Raw genomic sequence first — 19,804 nt, forward strand, 5'->3', positions numbered from 1 at the left:
TCCACGCACACCGACTCAAAAGAGGATCCTGCTACATTACCCACCCTTTCTGCAGCTGTAATAGTATCCCTGACCAGTAATGCCACCCCTCCTCCCCTTCCCCCCCCTCTATCCCTTTTAAAGCACTGAAATCCAGGAATATCAAGAATCCATTCCTGCTGGTGCCAGCCAAGTCTCCGTAATGGCCACTACATCATAATTCCATGTATGTATCCAGTTCATCACCTTTGTTCCTGATGCTTCTTGCATTGAAGTACACACACTTTAGCCCTTCTACCTTACTACCTTTATACCCTTTATTCTGCTGCTCTTTCCTCAAAGCCTCTCTGAGAGAAATGATTCTTAAGGAGTCCATTTAGAATGTGCTGACACAGAAAGAACGTGCAAAGCAACTTGCAGGGCAACGTATAAACCAATTTGCAAAATGAGGATGAAACAATAGCTTGCTGATTAAAGAAGCGATACAGGTAACGGGAAGACATGCTTAACGGTTGAACAATAACGGTGTTAATGCGCTGAGGCTGATAAGTGGGCCAAAGGGTAATCACATTTGTAATTTTGTAATGAGATTAAGGAAGAATGTCTGCACCTCACATGGGTGCAACTCACAAAATCGTAAACAAGTAGGGTATAAAAAACTGTGCAAAGTGTAATTCGGCACTCAATCTAGCAGGAGCTGGTTGGGTCCGACTCTGCAGACTCGAAAAATAAAGTTTACCGTTCTGCAAATTGCTGAGACTCAGTGTGTTTCTGACAACGTGGGGGCTCGTCCGGGATCCACACTCCGGCCGCGGTGGACACGAGGAAGGACATCGGAGACGGTGCACCCCGCCGAGTTTGGCGGTCCCTGACTCCTTGCTCGTCGCTCCAGCGCGGCTTGAGCGAGTGATATCCGGACAGCGCAGAGCGGTATACGGGGAGAAGGGGACAGTACCTGGTACTGGAAGTCCCCAGGACGCACCGGGTAAGTGCCTACTATTATAGTAGAAAGGTGCGGGAATAAGTAAGGACGGAGAAGACCGGGATCGCTACCCGGGGGTCCTCCTGATTAAGTAAGAGCGGAATAAGATGGGAGGGGGTGGCTCTAAAAAGAAAGAGGAAACGGAGAGACCGGGACCATACCCGGGGGTTCCTCCTGATAGCCCCCTCGGTAGAATGTTTGAGAATTGGGGATGTGGAAGACTAAAAGGGAAACAAAAGAAAAAAATGATACAGTACTGTTTAATTTGGTCGAAACAGCCGATAGAAAAACCTGCGGTCTGGTGGCCGCGGCTTGGGTCTGAGGAGGATTGGGTACGACAAGCCTTAAACATTTACGTTAATTCAAAACCAAATGTAAAACCGGAAGAAATTGCTTATGCTTTTTGTTGGGCTCCCTGGCCAGGAGTAACAACAAAGAGTTTTAAATTGGGCATTAAAGGGGAGCGGAAGTGGGACCCACTCGATCATTTACCCCCTCCCTATGTCCAGCCTTCTGCGCCCCTTGCGGGAGCAGAGGGAGGACGTGAAGAAAGTGAAAAAACAGAAGAAATAGACCCGGAGAGGGAAGAGAGGGATGTTAGGGAAAAAGCAAAAGCAAGGATCGAAACAAGGAGTGTGACAGGAGCAGATAAGAAAAAGAAAGACGAATTAAAAAAGGAAGAGGTACAGCTGTGTCCCCTTCGAGAGGTTCCAATGGGAGGAGAACGGGGAGGAACAGGATTTGTAAACGTCCCTCTGACAAGTACCGAAGTACGAGGATTTAAGAAAGATATGAAAACTTTATTAGAAGATCCAATGGGACTGGCAGAACAGTTGGATCAATTCTTAGGACCTAATGTTTACACTTGGGAAGAAATGCATGCGATTATGGGAACGCTATTTTCTGCACAAGAGAGGCAAATGATACGACAAGCTGCAATATCAATTTGGGGAAGGGAACAGCCGAATGAGTTACCGGGGGACCGGAAATTTCCAGCAAACGACCCACAGTGGGATAAACAAGCAGAAGAGGGAAGACACAATATGCGACAGTGGCGAGAGTACATCATTAAGGGAATAAGGGAGGCTGTGCCAAAAGGTCACAACTTTGCCAAGGCGTTTGGAAACTACCAAGGGAAAGATGAGAGCCCAACCGACTTCCTCGATAGGGTGCGGAAAAATGTGCAACAGTATGCGGGGGTGGACCCTAATTCGGCAGTAGGGGAACAATTCATACGAATTGAATTTGTATCAAAAGCATGGCAAGACATCCGGAAGAAGCTTGAGAAACAGGAAGATTGGAACGAAAAACCACTGAGTGAATTACTGAGACAGGCCCAAAAGGTCTATGTCCAGAGAGATGAGGAAAATCAGAAAAAGGCAGCGAAAGTAATGGTTCAAACCATCCGTCAAGTAAACTCAGAGAACAAAGAGAAAAGGGAAGCAAGGCCAGAGAGAAGCGGCTGTACTGAGGGAAGGAGGATGAGAAGGGCGGCACGATGTTTTTACTGCAATGAGGAAGGCCACTTTAAGAGGGAGTGCCCAAGATATCGAAAAGAAGTCCGAGCTTATGCCCTCATGGAAGAAGAATAGGGGTGTCAGGGGTCCCAACCCTTGGGGACGAGATACAAGCAGGAACCCCTGGTAAATTTAAAATTAGGTCCTCAAGGGTCAGAAGTAACCTTTATGGTCGACTCAGGAGCTGAAAGAACTAGTATAATCCAAGCCCCTCCGGGAACCAAGATTGGGACCAAAACCATTGGGGTTTCCGGAATAGGAGGAAAAACTATGCAGGTCCCAATAATAGAAGATGTACAGATAAAATGCGACGACCGGGAAGGTATCCAGGATGTGTTATTACTTCCGTCAGCCGGATTCAACTTATTGGGAAGAGATTTGCAGGCACTGCTAGGGATCGGGACGGTGCCATATCAAGGTGAAATTCAGGTGAAACTGTTCGTAATGACTGAAAAGGATGATCAGGAAATAAAGGCCAGTGTCTGGTATCAAGAAGGTAATCGGGGCGGCCTGGACATCACCCCACTGAAAATCACCCTGTTGCCAAACAGCCGCCCGGTGAGAAGACGGCAATATCCCATTGCCATGGAAGGGAGGAGGGGATTACAACCTGTAATTGAGACATTGGTATCAGATGGACTCCTGGAAGAATGTATGTCACCCTTTAATACCCCCATCCTACCGGTCCGAAAGCCCGACGGCACGTATCGAATGGTTCAAGATCTGAGAGGCTTAAATGCGGTAGTCCAAACACGATACCCGGTAGTGCCTAACCCCTATACATTAATGAGCAAAATACCTCCTGAACATGAATGGTTCAGTGTGATAGATCTAAAAGATGCCTTTTGGAGTTGCCCGTTGGAGGAAGGTAGCCGAGATATGTTCGCATTTGAATGGGAAAATCCCTTCACTGGGCGGAAGAAGCAACTCCGGTGGACCGTCTTGCCCCAAGGGTTCACGGAGTCCCCAAACCTATTCGAACAGGTACTGGAGCAAGTATTGGCTGGATTCCATTGTACCGAAAAGAACCAACTATTACAGTATGTCGATGACCTACTGCTATCGGGACCAGCAGAGGAGGTAGTGCGAGACGATACTATAAGACTCCTGAATTACCTAGGAGAAAAAGGATTGCGGGTGTCCAAGAAGAAACTGCAATTTGTCGAGAAGGAAATAACATATCTCGGACACAGAGTCAGTAAAGGGCACCGCCAAATAACCCCAGAAAGAATAGCGGGAATAACTAAAATACCGCTTCCCAGGACAAAGAAGGAAATAAGACAATTTCTGGGCTTAGTGGGCTATTGCCGGATTTGGATAGAGAATTATACCTCCCTGGTGAAGTTTATGTACGACAAATTGGCAAAGGAAGACCGGGGAATAATCAGCTGGACCGAAGAAGAAGAACAGAAGTTCCGGAAAATAAAAGGGCAACTAATTCGGGCCCCGGTATTAACACTGCCAGCACTGGAAAAGCCCTTTCAGCTGTATGCAACAAACAATGAAGGAACTGCGTTAGGAGTACTAACCCAAGAAAAAGGAGGAAAGCCGCAACCTGTGGCCTTTTTATCAAAAATGTTAGACCCGGTATCCCGGGGATGGCCGACGTGCATACAAGCCGTAGCGGCAGCAGCCGTACTAGTAGAGGAAGCACGGAAATTAACCTTTGGGGGAAGAATGACGGTGTATACCCCGCACTCCGTTAGCACCCTCTTAGCCCAAAAAGCTCAGCGGTGGTTGACGGACTCTCGCATACTGAAATACGAAACCTTTCTGATGGTCGGGGATGATTTAAGCTTTGAAAAGAACAATAGTTGTAACCCGGCACAGTTCTTATACGGGGAATCAACAGGGGAGGAAACCGAGCATAACTGCGTGGAGCTAACAGACCTTCAGACAAAAAGTAGGGAAGATCTACAAGAAGTTCCCCTAATTGAAGGCGAGGAACTATATATCGACGGCTCCTCCAGATGCATCAATGGGGTACGACACAGTGGATATGCTATTATAGATGGGAGGACTAGGGAGACGGTGGAGTCCGGCCGGCTCCCAGGTAATTGGTCAGCCCAGTCTTGTGAACTATATGCCTTGCAGAGGGGACTGCAACTGTTAAGAAACAAAATAGGCACTATATACACCGATTCTAAGTATGCCTATGGAGTGGTACACACCTTCGGAAAGATTTGGAAAGAACGGGGGTTGATAACAGCCAGGGGAAGGGAATTAGCTCACGAACAAATGATAAGCATGACTCTGGAAGCTCTAACACTACCACAAGAAATTGCAGTGGTTCACGTTCCAGGACATCAATGAGGAACAGCCCCGGAAGCAATAGGAAACCGGCTCGCAGATGAAGAAGCCAAGCGGGCAGCAATGGAAAAAACGGTCCGACTTCTAACCCTGATACCAATAAGGGAAGGGCTTAACAAACTACCAGTATTCACCCAAGTAGAAATAGACGCTATGAGCCAGCTGGGAGCCCGACAAACATCAGAAGGCGAGTGGAAGACCCCCGACGGACGGCAAGTACTGAATAAGGAAGTAACTCGTCATATACTGCAACAACTACACCAACAAAGCCATTGGGGAGTGCAAGCTATGTGCGACACTATCCTAAGGGACTATGTTTGTAAAGGGATATTCACACTAGCTCAACAGGAGGTGTGGGGCTGTTACACCTGTCAAAAGGTAAACAAGAAAATGATGCGTGCCACCCATAAGGGGGGACAAACACTAGCTGTCCGACCGTTCCATCGGATCCAAATAGACTTTACGGAACTACCACAAGTTCAGAGATGGAAGTACCTGTTAGTAATTGTGGATCACTTCACTAGGTGGGTGGAAGCATTCCCAACCACTAAAGCGGACGCCCCTACAGTGGCACGGATCCTATTAGAAAATATAGTCCCGAGATATGGAATAATGGGGTCTATTGATTCAGATAGGGGAACACACTTTGCCTCAAAAACACACCAGCTAATCTGTGACGCCTTGGGAATCCAGTGGAAGCTGCACACCCCCTGGCACCCTCAGAGCTCAGGAAGAGTTGAGAGGATGAACAGTACTTTGAAGACGCAATTGACAAAACTAATGATGGAAACCAAGCTACCCTGGACCAAGTGTCTACCCCTGGCCCTACTAAGAATCCGCACGGCTCCTCGAAAAGATATAGGAGTATCCCCTTATGAAATGTTGTTTGGCCTTTCATATTGGAACAAGGTGGAGGGCTATCCTTCCCTGCAAGGGGGAGATGTCTTTGTAAGGGACTATTTACAGGCACTGTCTCGTTCTTTTGCAGAATTGCGCAGGAAGGGGTTACTCGCACAAACCCCACCTCTGGACTTCGCACTCCACCGAACTCAGCCCGGTGACTGGGTCCTGATTAAGACTTGGAAGCCAGAGAAGTTACAGCCGCAGTGGGAAGGCCCATTCCAGGTGCTACTGACCACCGAAGCCGCAGTAAGGACAAAAGAAAAAGGGTGGACCCACGCCGCGAGAATCAAGGGACCCGTAAAGCCCGAAGAAGGTGCAGAATGGACTTGCGTCCAGGGAGAAGACCCGATGGTGCTAAAGCTCAAAAGACGGACAGAATGAACTTTGGGACTGTAATGTATATACTGCTATTGTTGAGAAGCGCTGAAGGGGGATGTGATAAGTGCAGGACGACGGTAAGGGTGGGCATGACGGTTTTTCCAGGGTCCTTTGTATCACACTCGCATGTAAACGAGAAATGTTATGACTACAACAAAAAGGAGGAGTATGTGGAAAGTTTAATCTAACCAACTGCTGCTTAAAGATAGATGACAACGGAAAGGTGGTTCAAAAAAATATCAGATAAAATAAGGAAACTGGCCCACGTGCCGGTACAGACCTGGAAGCCGCTGGGGTATTGGGACTGGCTGGACGGATGGCTGAAAGGAGGCTGGTGGCGAACCGCTTTAGGGGTTATAGGAGGGGGATTGATGGTCCTCCTTCTACTACCATGTCTGATCCCCTGCTTGCGGGAGCTAGTAGCTAGGGTGGCAAGACAAGTCATGCAACCAGGGGCCCCAGCTGATCCTGTTCAGGTACTCCTACAAAGGGAAATAGAGCTAGAGGAAGAAGCCTATGTAAACCCGTGGCAAAAGCCCAACTGATAGCACATTCTAAAAAGAAAAAGGGTGGATTGAGAGAAATGATTCTTAAGGAGTCCATTTAGAATGTGCTGACACAGAAAGAACGTGCAAAGCAACTTGCAGGGCAACGTATAAACCAATTTGCAAAATCAGGATGAAACAATAGCTTGCTGATTAAAGAAGCGATACGGGTAATGGGAAGACATGCTTAACGGTTGAACAATAACGGTGTTAATGCGCTGAGGCTGATAAGTGGGCCAAAGGGGTAATCACATTTGTAATTTTGTAATGAGATTAAAGAAGAATGTAGGGTATAAAAAACTGTGCAAAGTGTAATTCGGCACTCAATCTAGCAGGAGCTGGTTGGGTCCGACTCTGCAGACTCGAAAAATAAAGTTTACCGTTCTGCAAATTGCTGAGACTCAGTGTGTTTCTGACACTCTCTATATGTTAGATCTGGCTTTACTCCATGCACTTATTTCACTGCTCTATCGCTCCAGGTCCCATCCCCATTGCAAATTAGTTTAAACCCTCCCAAACCATGCTAGCAAACCTACCAGCAAGGATATTGCACCCCCTCGAGTTCAGGTGCAACCCATCCAACCTGTACAGGTCTCACCTTCCCCAGAAGAGATCCCAATGGTCCAAAAATCTAAAACCCTGCCCCCTGCACCAACTCCTCAGCCACACAGTCAGTCGCCATCTCCTCCAACTCCTACCATCAGTATCACGTAGCACTGGCAGCAATCCTGAGAACGCCACCCTCGAGGTCCTGTTCTTCAGCCTTCTGCCTAGTTCCCAAAAATCACACTTCAGGACCTCATCCTTCTTCCTATGTCATTGCTCCCAACATGTTTAGACGACTTCTGGTAGTTTTCCCTGTCATACCAGGATGTCATGCACCCGGTTAGAGACATCCTGGACCCTGGCAGAATCAGAGTGGAGAGCTATGTGTGGAGCCAAAAGAGATGGAGGAGATTTTGAACAATTTATTTTCATTGGTATTCACTGAGGAAAAGGATATTGAATTGTGTAAGATAGGGAAACAAGTAGGGTAGTTATGGAAACAATGATTAAAGAAGAGGAAGTACTAGAGCTTTTAAAGAATATAAAAGTGGATAAGTCTCTGGGTCTTGACAGGATATTCCCTTGGACCTTGAGGGAAGTTAGTGTAGAAATAGCAGGGGCTCTGACTGAAATATTTCAAATGTCATTAGAAACTGGGATGGTGTTGGAGGATTGGCATATTGCTCATGTGGTTCCATTGTTTAAAAAGGGTTCTAAGTGTAAACCTAGCAATTATTGGCTTGTAAGTTTGACATCAATGGTGGGTAAATTAATGGAAAGTATTTTTAAGAGTAAGTATATATAATTATCTGGATAGACAGGATCTGATTTGGAGCAGTCAACATAGATTTGTGTGTGGAAGGTCATGTTTGACAAATCTTAATGAACTTTTTGAAGAGGTTACTAGGAAAGTTGATGAGGGTAAAGCAGTGGATGTTGTCTATATGGACCTCAGTAAGGCCTTTGACAAGGTTCCACATGGAAGGTTAGTTAGAAAGGTTCAATCGTTAGGTATTAATATTGAAATAGTGAAATGGATTCAACAGAGGCTGGATGGGAGAAGCCAGAGAGTAGTGGTGGATAACTGTTTGTCAGGTTGGCCAGTGACTAGTGGTGTGCCTCAGGGATATATACTGTACTGGGTCCAATATTGTTTGTCATATATGTTAATGATCTGGATGATGGGGTGGTAAATTGGATTAGTAAGTATGCAAATGATACTAAGATAGTTGGTGATTGGATAATAAAGTAGGTTTTCGAAGCTTGCAGAGAGATTTAGGTCAGTTAGAAGAGTGGGCTGAAAGATGGCAGATGGAGTTTAATGCTGATAAGTGTGAGGTGCTACATTTTGGTAGGAATAATCAGAATAGGACATACATGGTATACGGTAGGGCATTGAGGAATGCAGTAGAACAAAGTTATCTAGGAATAATGGTGCATAGTTCCCTGAAGCTGGAATCTGATGTGGATAGAGTGGTGAAGAAACCTTTTTGTATGCTGGCCTTGAGCATTGAGTATAGGAGTTGGGATGTAATGTTAAAATTGTACAAAGCATTGGTGAGGCCAAATTTGGAGTATTGTGTACAGTTCTGGTCACCGAATTGTAGGAAAGATGTCAACAAAATAGAGAGAGTACAGAGAAGATTTACTAGAATGTTACCGGGGTTTCAGCACCTAAGTTACAGGGAAAGGCTGAACAAGTTAGGTCCTTATTCTTCGGAGCATTGAGGGGGGACTTGATAGAGGTATTTAAAATAATGAGGGGGATAGATTGAATTGACGTGGATAGGCTTTTTCCATTGAGAGTAGGGGAGATTCAAACAAGAGGATATGATTTGAGAGTTAAAGGGCAAAAGTTTAAGGGTAACACAAGGGGGAATTTGTTTACTCAGAGAGTAGTAGCTGTGTGGAACGAGCTTCCAGTAGAAGTGGTAGAGGCAGGTTTGGTATTGTTATTTAAAGTAAAATTGGATAGGTATATGGACAGGAAAGGAATGGAGGGTTATGGGCTGAGTGCAGGCCACTGGGACTAAGTGAGTATAAGCGTCGGCACAGACTAAAAGGGGTGAGATGGCCTGTTTCAGCGCTGTAATTGTTATATGGTTCTATGGTTGAGCATTGAGTATAGGCGTTGGGATGTAATATTATAATTGTACAAGGCATTGTTGAAGCCAAATTTGGAGTATTGTGTACAGTTCTGGTCACCGAATTATAGGAAAGATGTCAACAAAATAGAGAGAGTACAGAGGAGATTTACTAGAATGTTACCTGGGTTTCAGCACCTAAGTTACAAATTAAGGTTGAACAAGTTAGGTCTTTACTCTTTGGGGCATAGAAGATTGAGGGGGTACTTGATAGAGGTATTTAAAATTATGAGGGGGTTTAAGAGTTGACGTGGATAGGCTTTTTCCATTGAGAGTAGGGGAGATTCGAACAAGAGAATTAAAGGGCAAAAGTTTAGGGGTAGCACAAGAGGGAACTCCTTTACTCAGAGAGTGGTAGCTGTGTGGAACGAGCTTCCAATAGAAGTGGTAGAGGCAGGTTCGATTTTGTCATAAAAAAAAAATTTGGATAGGTATATGGACAGGAAAGCAATGGAGGGTTATGGGCTGAGTTTAGGTAGGTGGGACTAGGTGAGTTCTGCACAGACTAGAAGGGCCAAGATGGCCTGTTTCCGTGTTGTAACTGTTATATGTTATATATGACTGTGGGAATGATGGTATTGAAAGCTGAGCTAGTCAATGAATAGCATCCTGACATAGGTGTTTGTGTTGTCTAGTGGTCTAAAGCTGTGTGGAGAACCATTCATTGCGTCTGCTATTGACCTATTGTGGCAATAGGCAAAATGCATTCGGTCCAGGTCCTTGCTGAGGCAGGAGTTCAGTCTAGACATAACCAACCTCTCAAAGCATTTCATCACTGTTGGATGTGAGTGCTACCGGGTGATAGTCATTTAGGCAGCTCACATTACAAGGCAATTGTTGCCTTTTTGAAGCAAGTGGGAACTTCCTTTCAAAGCAGGGATAGAAGGCATTGAGTTCATCTGGTAGTGAAGCATTGCTGCCATTCATGCTATTGGGTTTCTCTTTGTAGAAAGTAATGTCCTGCCAACTGTGCAAGAGTTGCCGCACATTTGATGTCACCTTCAACCTCATTCAAAATTACCTCTTCACCCTTGAAACATCCCTCCACAAATCATACCTGGTTTTCTGGTACAGGCCTGGGTTGCCAGACTTAAAATGCCATAGATCTAGCATTCAGCAGACAACATACCTCCCAGTTCATCTGATTAGTAAGTTTGCTGATGACACTAAAGTTGGGGGTGCAGTGGATTGTCCGGAGGGCTGTCAGAGGTTACAGTGGGGCATTGACAGGATGCAGAACAGAGCTAAAAGAGGCAGATGGAGTTCAACCCAGACTCTTGGCAGTGTGGAAGATCAGTGAGATCTTGGGGTCTGTGTCCATAGGATGCTTAAAGCTGCTGCGCAGGTTGATAATGTTATTAAGAAGTTGTATGATGTGTTCACCCTCATCATCTGTAGGATCGTGTTCAAGAGCCATGAGGTAATGTTACAGCTATACTACTGTGGACTACTGTGCTCAGTTCTGGTTACCTCACTAAAGGAAGGATGTGGATACTACTGAGAGAGTGTGAAGGAGATTTACAAAGATGTTTCCTGGATTGGGGAGCATGCCTTATGAAAACTGGTTGAGTAAACTTGGCCTTTTCTCCTTGGAGCAAAGGACAATGACAGGTGACCTGATAAGAAGCGTATAAGATGATGAGAGGCACTAACCATGTCAGACGTTTTTTCCCAAGGCTGAAATTACTAACGAGGGGCATAGTTTTAAGGTGCTTGGAAGTAGGTACAAGGGAGATGTCAGAGGTTAAGATTTTCACACAGAGAGTGGTGCATGCATGGAATGCACTGCCAGTTTTGGTTGTAGAGGCAGATACAGTAGGATCTTATAAAAGATTCTTAGATAAGTACATGGAGCTTAGTAAAATAGAGGGTTACGCGGCAGAGTAATTCTAGGCAGTTGCTAGAGTAGGCTTGTAATGTTCTGTAGATTTCTATGTTTTAAAAGGACTGTGATGGAATCTGATGGTTTAAACAGGAGTATCAACATATTGTTATATTGACCTAACGTGATACTACCTTTAAAAATCAGAGTCTACTGTTATCCATAATAAAATTCATAATGTGTAAGAATATTTTAATGAGTAAGAATGTTAATGAGTTAGTATTATTTATGAAAAATGCTGATTTTGAATGATAAACTCATTTATGGGTTCTCCAGTGATCATTTTAACACTGAATAATAATTTAATTTGCTGATACTAAATTAACAGATCACATGAATTGTCAAATATACCAAACAAGAGAAAATCTGCAGATGCTAGAGATCTCAGCAACACAAACACAAAATGCTGGAGGGACTCAGCAGGCCAGGCAGTGTCTGTGGGGAAAAGTACAGTTGATGTTTCGTGATGAAACCTTTCAGTAGGACTGGAGTAGATTTGAAAAGGGGAGAAACGCAATGTGATAGATGAAACTTGCAGGGAAAGGTATAAAGTAAGGAGCTAGGAAGTTGATTGGTGAAAGACAGGCTATGGAAGAAAGAAGAAAGGTTGGGGGTGAAGAGGAGTACTGCAGGGAGGCGATAGGCAGGCAAGGAGATAACGTGAGAGAGGGACAAGGGGATGGGAAATGGCAAAGGTGGGGTGGTGGGGGTTGGAGGGTACCAAACGGAATATAAGGTGTTATTCCTCCATCACGACAGTGGAGGAGGTCATGGATGGACATATGAGAGTGGGAGTGGGAAGTGCAATTAAAATCGGTAGCCATTTGTTCTGCTTGTTCTGGTGGATGGAGAGCAGATGCTTGGTGAAATGGTCTGCCAATCTACGCTGGGTCTCACCAATATACAAGAGGCCACACTGCGTGCACCGAACACGGTATATGCCTCCTCACCTGGGAGGACTGTTTGGGGTCCTGAATGACAGTGAAAAAAGAAGTACAGGGGCAGGTGAAGCACTTGTCTGCTTGTAAGGATGAGTGGCAGGACAGAGATCGGTGGGGAGGGAAGAATAGACAACGGAGTTGCATAGGGAGTGATAGCTGCAGAAAGCAGAAAGTGCAGAGAGGTGGTGGGATCCAGTGGGAAGAGGCAGAAGTTTTGGAGAATTATGTGCTGGTCACCGAGGCTAGCGGTGTGATAGGTGAGTGTCTCCTGTACCCCATTAAAATACTGAAAGATAAAAGTAGTTGTCCAGATGATTACCTTGATTTTTCAGTACTAGTACACCTTAAGTGACATGTCTATCTGGAGAATACTGTAGCTTTTGTATAGTTCATAGTACAAGTTTTCAACCCAGCTGAATCTCTAAAGAGTTATAAGGAACACATCAGTTAGCATGGGATTTCAAAAGGTCCTCGGCCAACTCTCAACAACCTGTTACACAGTAGCAAATATTGGGAATGTGCAAGTTACCTAGCTTTTGTGACACAAGATAGAGTGAAAGTAGTAAAATGTAAAAGAATACAAATAGTTTGAGAAATTGACAAATTGCTTAATATGCAATTTCTAGTTAAGTAATTGTGCATCTGACCACATGTGTATACTTTATTCTTGTTATTTCTTACCGGTTGTTAGGGATGGTGGCAAAAGGGGAAATCAAACAAAAACAATACATGTTAAGAGGAAAACTATACTATTTTCCAGCTAGACATGGCACTAGAGGTGTACCAGTACTGAAAAATCAAGATAGTCATCTGTATAACTATTGGAGGTAGGGTACTGATATGGATAGAAAATTGGTTGGCAGACAGGAAACAAAGAGTAGGGATTAACGGGTCCTTTTCAGAAAGGCAGGCAGTGACTAGATAAAAATGATTAAAAGTAACATTAGCAAAGCTGGGCGGCAGTGTGAAATATGAGGAGGATGTCAGAAGAACACAGGCAGACTTGGACAGGGTGGGTGAGTGGGCAAAAGCAGTTTAATGTGGATAATGTGAGGTTATCCACTTTGGTGGCAAGAACAGGAAGGCAGATTACTATCTGAATGGTGTCAAGTTAGGAAAGGATGTACAATGAGATCTAGGTGTCCTTGTTCATCAGTCATTGAAAGTAAGCATGCAGGTACAGCAGGCAGTGAAGAAAACTAATGGCATGTTGGCCTTCATAACAAGGGCAGTTGAGTATAGGAGCAAAGAGGTCCTTCTGCAGTTGTACAGTGCCCTGGTGAGACCACACCTGGAGTATTGTGTCCAGTTTTGGTGTCCAAATTTGAGGAAGGACATTCTTGCTATTGAGGGAGTGTAGTAGGTTCTCGAGGTTGATTCCCGGGATGGCGGGACTGTCATTTATTGGAAGACTGCAGCGACTGGGTTTGTATACACTGGAATTTAGAAGTATGAGAGGGGATCTGATTAACATATAAGATTATTATGTGATTGGACACACTAGAGGCAGGAAACATGTTCCCGATGTTAGGGGACTCCAGAACCAGAGGCCACAGTTTGAGAATAAGGGTTAAGCCATTTAGAATGGAGTTGAGGAAAAACTTTTTTACTCAGAGAGTTGTGGATCTATGGAATGCTCTGCCTCAGAAGGCAGTGGAGGCCATTCTCTGGATGCTTTCAAGAAAGAGTTAGATAGAGCTCTTAAAGATAGCAGAGTCAAGGAATATGGGGAGAAGGCAGGAACAGGGTACTGATTATGGATGATCAGCCATGATCACATTGAATGGCAGTGCTGACTCGGAGGGCCAAATGGCCTACTCCTCCACCTGTGGTCTATTGTCTATTGACAACTACATTTTCTTTCAGTATTTTATGGGGCACAGGAGATTAGTCAATTCTATACTACTTCTGGAACGCTGAAACCATGATAATGTCTGAGAATTAGGCAGTGCAAAAACCACTCACCGACTGTACTGCTCTGGGTGAAGAACCCAAGCCCATGAACAGATTGCCTGCTGCTGTCCCAGCTGCCTCTGCAAATCTAGGGGGATCTCAGCTGTAGGACTGGTCAATGCAAGAGTGTGGCGTTTAGATCTGTTAGCCAGATACCTGCAACATAAATGTATATTTAATTTGAAATGTATCTATTTAAATGCACCCTATCCTTGTAATATGAGTCTTCAGACAATGCAGATTCACAGTCATGCCAGGAGCATTGCTTTCCCGCCAATATAAGTCCCGTGTGCACACCTCACAGTCTCACTCCCACCAGTCTCACATTGGTTTTGGCAACATGTGAATGTGCGATCTTGCGCCCTTAAACTTCTGTTGTTTTTACCGATGGTGCAGTGATCTTGTGCTTGAAATATTTAACTGTGCCTCCTAAATGTCTGATGTCAAGTCCTGGGCCATCAGCCGAGCGGCAGAGAACCAATTTAACACTTGAACCCGATTATGATAAAAATGGAGAACTTGAGACTTCAAAAACCGTGCCCATGGTCTGTGTTTATCGAATTACGGTATTGCTTTGCACTGCTGTAACTATTTGCTATAATTATGTGGTTTTGTCAGTGTGAGTCATGGTTTGTTCTTTTTAAAAATATATTGATATCACTCTGGAGGAACATTGTATCATTTCTTAATGCATGCATGCATTTCTAAATAATAAATGAGGACTGACTGTTCTCATAATCTAATCTATAAAAAAATCTTTGTGTGAAAGCTTTGGAAATTTATGGTCGCCTTTGTTCAGAGGCTAGTGAGGAAGTGAAAAGTAATATTGTTAGCTTTAATACACATAGGGGATGGTTTTCTAGGTTTGTTATTCGTCACAGCTAGAGCTGACCACGAAGCTGCTGTACACTACCCTGTGCAGTTGCGGGCTATGATAGCTGAGTTAGGCATCACACCAAAGCAGGTGTTTAACGCAGACGAGACTGGACTTTTTTGGAAGTGTATGCCGAAATGCACTTATATGTAAGGATGGAAAACCTGTGTCAGGTCTCAAGGCAACAAAGGATAGACTGACTTTGCTTATATGTTACAATGCCGAAGGAGACTGTAAGGTGAAGTCTCTCTTAGTTTACCATTCACTAAACCCCTGTGCTGTTAAGGGTTTGAGTACTGTACACCTTAGTACGTTAACTTTCTATGATTTATTACTTTGAATATTACCTTAAATTGATTAAATATAATATAAATGTTGCCTTGTGGTATTGCTTTTGAGTCGTATTGGTATGGAAATGTGAATAAATCACAGATAAAACATATCTCCTCCAGAACGCATCCCTATTTTCTCCATTTAAGTAATTATTCACATTATGCATTTTCACATTATGGGTCGACTGAGAGAAACATATCTGTGACATATAATGAGGATAGGGTGTAGATTCCATAATTATTACTCTAAGAGAACAAAAACTAATGCTAAATTTAGTTTATAAACTTTCAATAAAAATAGAAAAGATGAGGTGAGAAGGTAAGCTAGCCAAGAATATAAAGGAGGATAGTAAAAGCTTCTTTAGGTATGTGAAGAGGAAAAGATAGTTAAGACCAGTATTCAGCCCTTGAAGGCAGAAACAGGTGAATTATATTATGGGAAACAAGGAATTGGCAGACAAGTTGAAAAGGTGCTTTAGATCTGTCTTCACTAGGGAAGACACAGATAATCTCCCAGATGTAATAGGGGCCAGAGGACCTAGGGTAACAGAGGAACTAAAGGAAATTCACATTAGGCAGCAAATGGTTGTTGGGTACACTGATGGGACTGAAGGCTGATAAATCCCCAGGGTCTGATGGTCTGCAACCCAGGATACTTAGGGAGGTGGCTCTAAAAATTGTGGACATACTGGTAATCATTTTCCAATGTTCTATAGATTCAGAATCAGTTCCTGAGGATTGGAGGGTAGCTAATGTTATCCCACTTTTTAAGAAAGGAGGGAGAGAAAACAGGGACCAGTTGGCCTGACATCAGTGGTGGGGAAGATGCTGGAGTCAATTATAAAAGATGAAATAGTGACACATTTGGTTAGCAGTAACAGGATCAGTCCGAGTCAGCATGGATTTACAAAGGGAAAATCATGCTTGACTAATCTTCCGGAATTTTTTGAGGATTTAACTATGAAAATGGACAAGGGAGAGCCAGTGGATGTAGAGTACCTGGATTTTCAGAAAGCCTTTGTTAAGGTCCCACTTAGGAGATTAGTGGGCAAAATTAGGGCACATGGTATTGGGGGTAGGGTACTGATATGGATAGAAAATTGGTTGGCAGACAGAGTAGGGATTAATGGGTCCCTTTCAAAATGACAGGTAGTGACTAGTGGAGTACCACAAGGCTCAGAGCTGGGACTGCAGCTGTTTACAATATACATTGATGATTTAGATGAGGGGATTAAAAGTAACATTAGCAAATTTGCAGATGACACAAAGCTGGGTGGTGGTGTGAAATGTCAGGAGGATGTTATGAGAATGCAGGGTGATTTGGACAGGTTGGGTGAGTGGGCAGATGCATGGTAGATACAGTTTAATGTGGTAATGTGAGATAATCCACTTTGGTGGCAAGAACAGGAAGGCAGATTACTATCTGAATGGTGTCAAGTTAGGAAAAGGGGAAGTACAACGAGATCTAGGTGTTCATCAGTCACTGGACGTAAGCATGCAGGTACGGCAGGCAGTGAAGAAAGCTAATGGCGTGTTGGCCTTCATAACAAGGGCAGTTGAGTATAGGAGCAAAGAGGTCCTTCTGCAGTTGTACGGGGCTTTGGTGAGACCACACCTGGAGTATGATGTTCAAATTTGGTCTCCAAATTTGAGGAAGGACATTCTTGCTATTGAGGGAGTGCAGCGTAGGTTCACAAGGTTGATTCCTGGGATGGTGGGTCTGTTATATGTTGAAAGATTGGAGCGACTGGGCTTGTATACACTGGAATTTAGAAGGATGAGAGGGGATCTGATTGAAACATATAAGATTATTAAGGGATTGGTACGCTAGAGGCAGGAAACATGTTCCTGATGTTGGGGAAGTCCAGAACCAGAGGCCACAGTTTAAGAATAAGGGGTAGGCCATTTAGAATGTTGAGGAAAAACTTTTTCACCCAGAGAGTGGTGGATCTGTGGAATGCTCTGCCTCAGAAGACAGTGGAGGCCAATTCTCTGGATGCTTTCAAGAAACAGTTAGATAGAGCTCTTAAAGATAGCAGAGTCAAGGGATATGGGGAGAAGGCAGGAACAGGGTACTGACTGTGGATGATCAGCCATTGAATGATGGTGCTGACTCAAAGGGCCGAATGGCCTCCTCCTCCACCTATGCTCTATTGTATATTGCCAATAACTGTATTTGTTTGCTGTTAATTATAAAAGGATATTAACTCTTTAAGGTAGAGAAATGTTTATTGAAGTTAATAAGGGTTGTTTCTGTAGTACCATCAGGGTTAGTTAATGATGAAAATTAATATTATTTATCATTGTAATCCGTCAACTTCATTTCTTTTTATTGATTAGCTTGATTTAAGTGTAAATATTAAAAGATAAATAAACTTTATTTCTGTATGGGTTATTTTGCTCTCAAATGTAATATATGTAAGACAGCGTTTCTAGAACAAGTAAAGATTAAATCATTTATAGTCACCAAAAAACTGAGACAGGTTACTTAAAATGAAAGCCCATGTACTGGAAGAACAGAACCCAAAATCTGCCAAATAAGCTAGAACTCAGAAGACCTTAAAGTAGCAAGTTATCATAAATAAAACTGATTTCTTCTTTGTATAATTACTAAGTGTTATCTGATCTCACTAGTCATAGCTCATGGTCGGTTAAAATTGATACCTAGTTCCATTATTTAATGAATCATTGATAGACATAATTTGAATTTACTGCTTTGTACAGGTTCTAGAATTGGAATGTTAGAAGATAATTCACAACATGATGGTTCACCTGATTGCAATAACTTTTCCTTTTCTTCATAATGAAAGACATTTGAAAAACAAGTGCTTATATATAACAGGGTTAATTACAGCAATAAGTAATCATGTTCCATTTCAATTTTAAATGCAACAGACTTAAATATGGATCATTCTCCCCTGGAATAAAATTTGTTCTATCAATCTATTCCAATGGTTTTGTTTTTCTGAATGAAGGATTTTCCTAGTGATTGATTACTACTTTACCCTCCTTCCAATAAGTTGCATCAGAAACACAGAGGATCATTGTAAGTGCTTCAGAGAGGCATCCAAGAAGGTAAACAGTAGGTCAAAAAGATCTTCAGAGCAGACTAAAAAATTGTTCTAAAATGTGAATATTAAGGAAGGTTTAATTGTTGAGTTTTGAAGTTAAAAGTAATTTTATTATCAAAGTACATATGTGAAACATAAACAACCCTGAAATTCATTTTCTTGTAGGCTCAATAACAACCGTAATAGAATCAATGAAAAACATGACATGCAAATAGTATGCTAAAGACAACAAACTACATACAAAAATAAAGGTAATAATAATAAAAAGCAATAAATATCATGAACATGAGATGAAGAGTCCCTGAAAATGAATCCATAAATTGAGGAAACACATCAAAGATGGGGCAAGTGGATTTGAGCAATAATAACAGTTCCTAAATCTGGTAGTGTGAACAAAGGCCCTGATACTTTCTTCCTGTAGGCAGTAAGAAAAGAAAGCAAGTCTTGGAAGGTGTTGGTCTCTGATGAAGTATGTTGCTTTCCTGCAATAACGCCTCATGCTGATGTGCTCAATGGTGGGGAGCGCTTTTCCCATGATAGACTGGGCTGTATCCACTATTTTTTGAAGGGCAGTCCATTCAAGGGCATACCAGGCTGTGATATGATAAAGCCAGTCCGTATACTCTCCATTATACCTGTATAAAGTTCATCAAATATGTCATGCTGAATCTTTGTAAACTCCTAAGGAAATAGAGGTGTTGCTGTTTTTTCTTCGTAAGTGCCAGATACAGGACAGGTCATTCATCCAAAATAATACCACTGATGAGTTTAAAGTTGCTGACCCTCTGCACCTCTGATGAGGAGTGGCTGAAGAATTATTAGTTTTGTTCTCCTGAAGTGAACAATCAGCTCAATGTCTTGCTGAAATTTGGTGAGAGATTGCTGTTATGCTATTTCCCAACCTGACTTTCAATCTCCCTCCTATATGCTGACATCACCAACTTTGATACTGCCTATGACAGTGGTCTCATCAGTTTAACTGAATATGGTGCTGGAGCTGAGCTTAGCCACAGTCATAAGTGTGGTGAATAGAGGAGGGAGCTGAGCACCTATGCTTATGGAGATTGTGAACAAGATGTAGTTGCCAATCTGAATGGACTGAGGTCTGCAAGTGAATAAATCAAGAAATCAATTGCACAATGTATTGAGCCCAATGTCTTGAAGCTTACTGATTAGAGTTGACATGAAGATATCATTAAATGCCAAGCAGTAGTTGATAAAATGCTCCCTGATATATGCACTTCCATTGCCCAGATGTTCCAGTGTTCAGTGAAGAGCCAATAAGATGGTATCTACTGTGGACTGCCACTCCAGGAGACATAATTGGAGCAGATCTAAGACACCTCTCAGGCATGAGTTGATATGTTTTGAAAACGCCGGTTTCACGTAAAAACGATAGGTGTCCGCACTATGCGTTTCAAAAAATATCTCTATCCACATCGAAACG

The 19,804-nt window shown here is 43.1% G+C and overlaps 1 protein-coding gene across 3 annotated transcripts in view; it reads right to left on the reverse strand.

The window, feature by feature from the left end:
* Positions 1-19,804, reverse strand: part of LOC132386016 (serine/threonine-protein kinase SIK3-like) — a 295,240-nt gene that overhangs the window by 98,341 nt on the left and 177,095 nt on the right. For 2 of the 3 annotated variants that reach the window (XM_059958282.1, XM_059958284.1), the window contains one exon: positions 14,093-14,236. The exons of the other annotated variant lie outside the window; for it this stretch is intronic. In XM_059958282.1, coding sequence (XP_059814265.1) covers positions 14,093-14,236 — 144 coding nt within the window. The remainder of the gene's footprint in view (positions 1-14,092; positions 14,237-19,804) is intronic. 3 annotated transcript variants of the gene reach the window in all.

This window comes from Hypanus sabinus, assembly GCF_030144855.1.
Source record: "Hypanus sabinus isolate sHypSab1 chromosome Y unlocalized genomic scaffold, sHypSab1.hap1 SUPER_Y_unloc_12, whole genome shotgun sequence".
Lineage (NCBI taxonomy): Eukaryota > Metazoa > Chordata > Chondrichthyes > Myliobatiformes > Dasyatidae > Hypanus > Hypanus sabinus.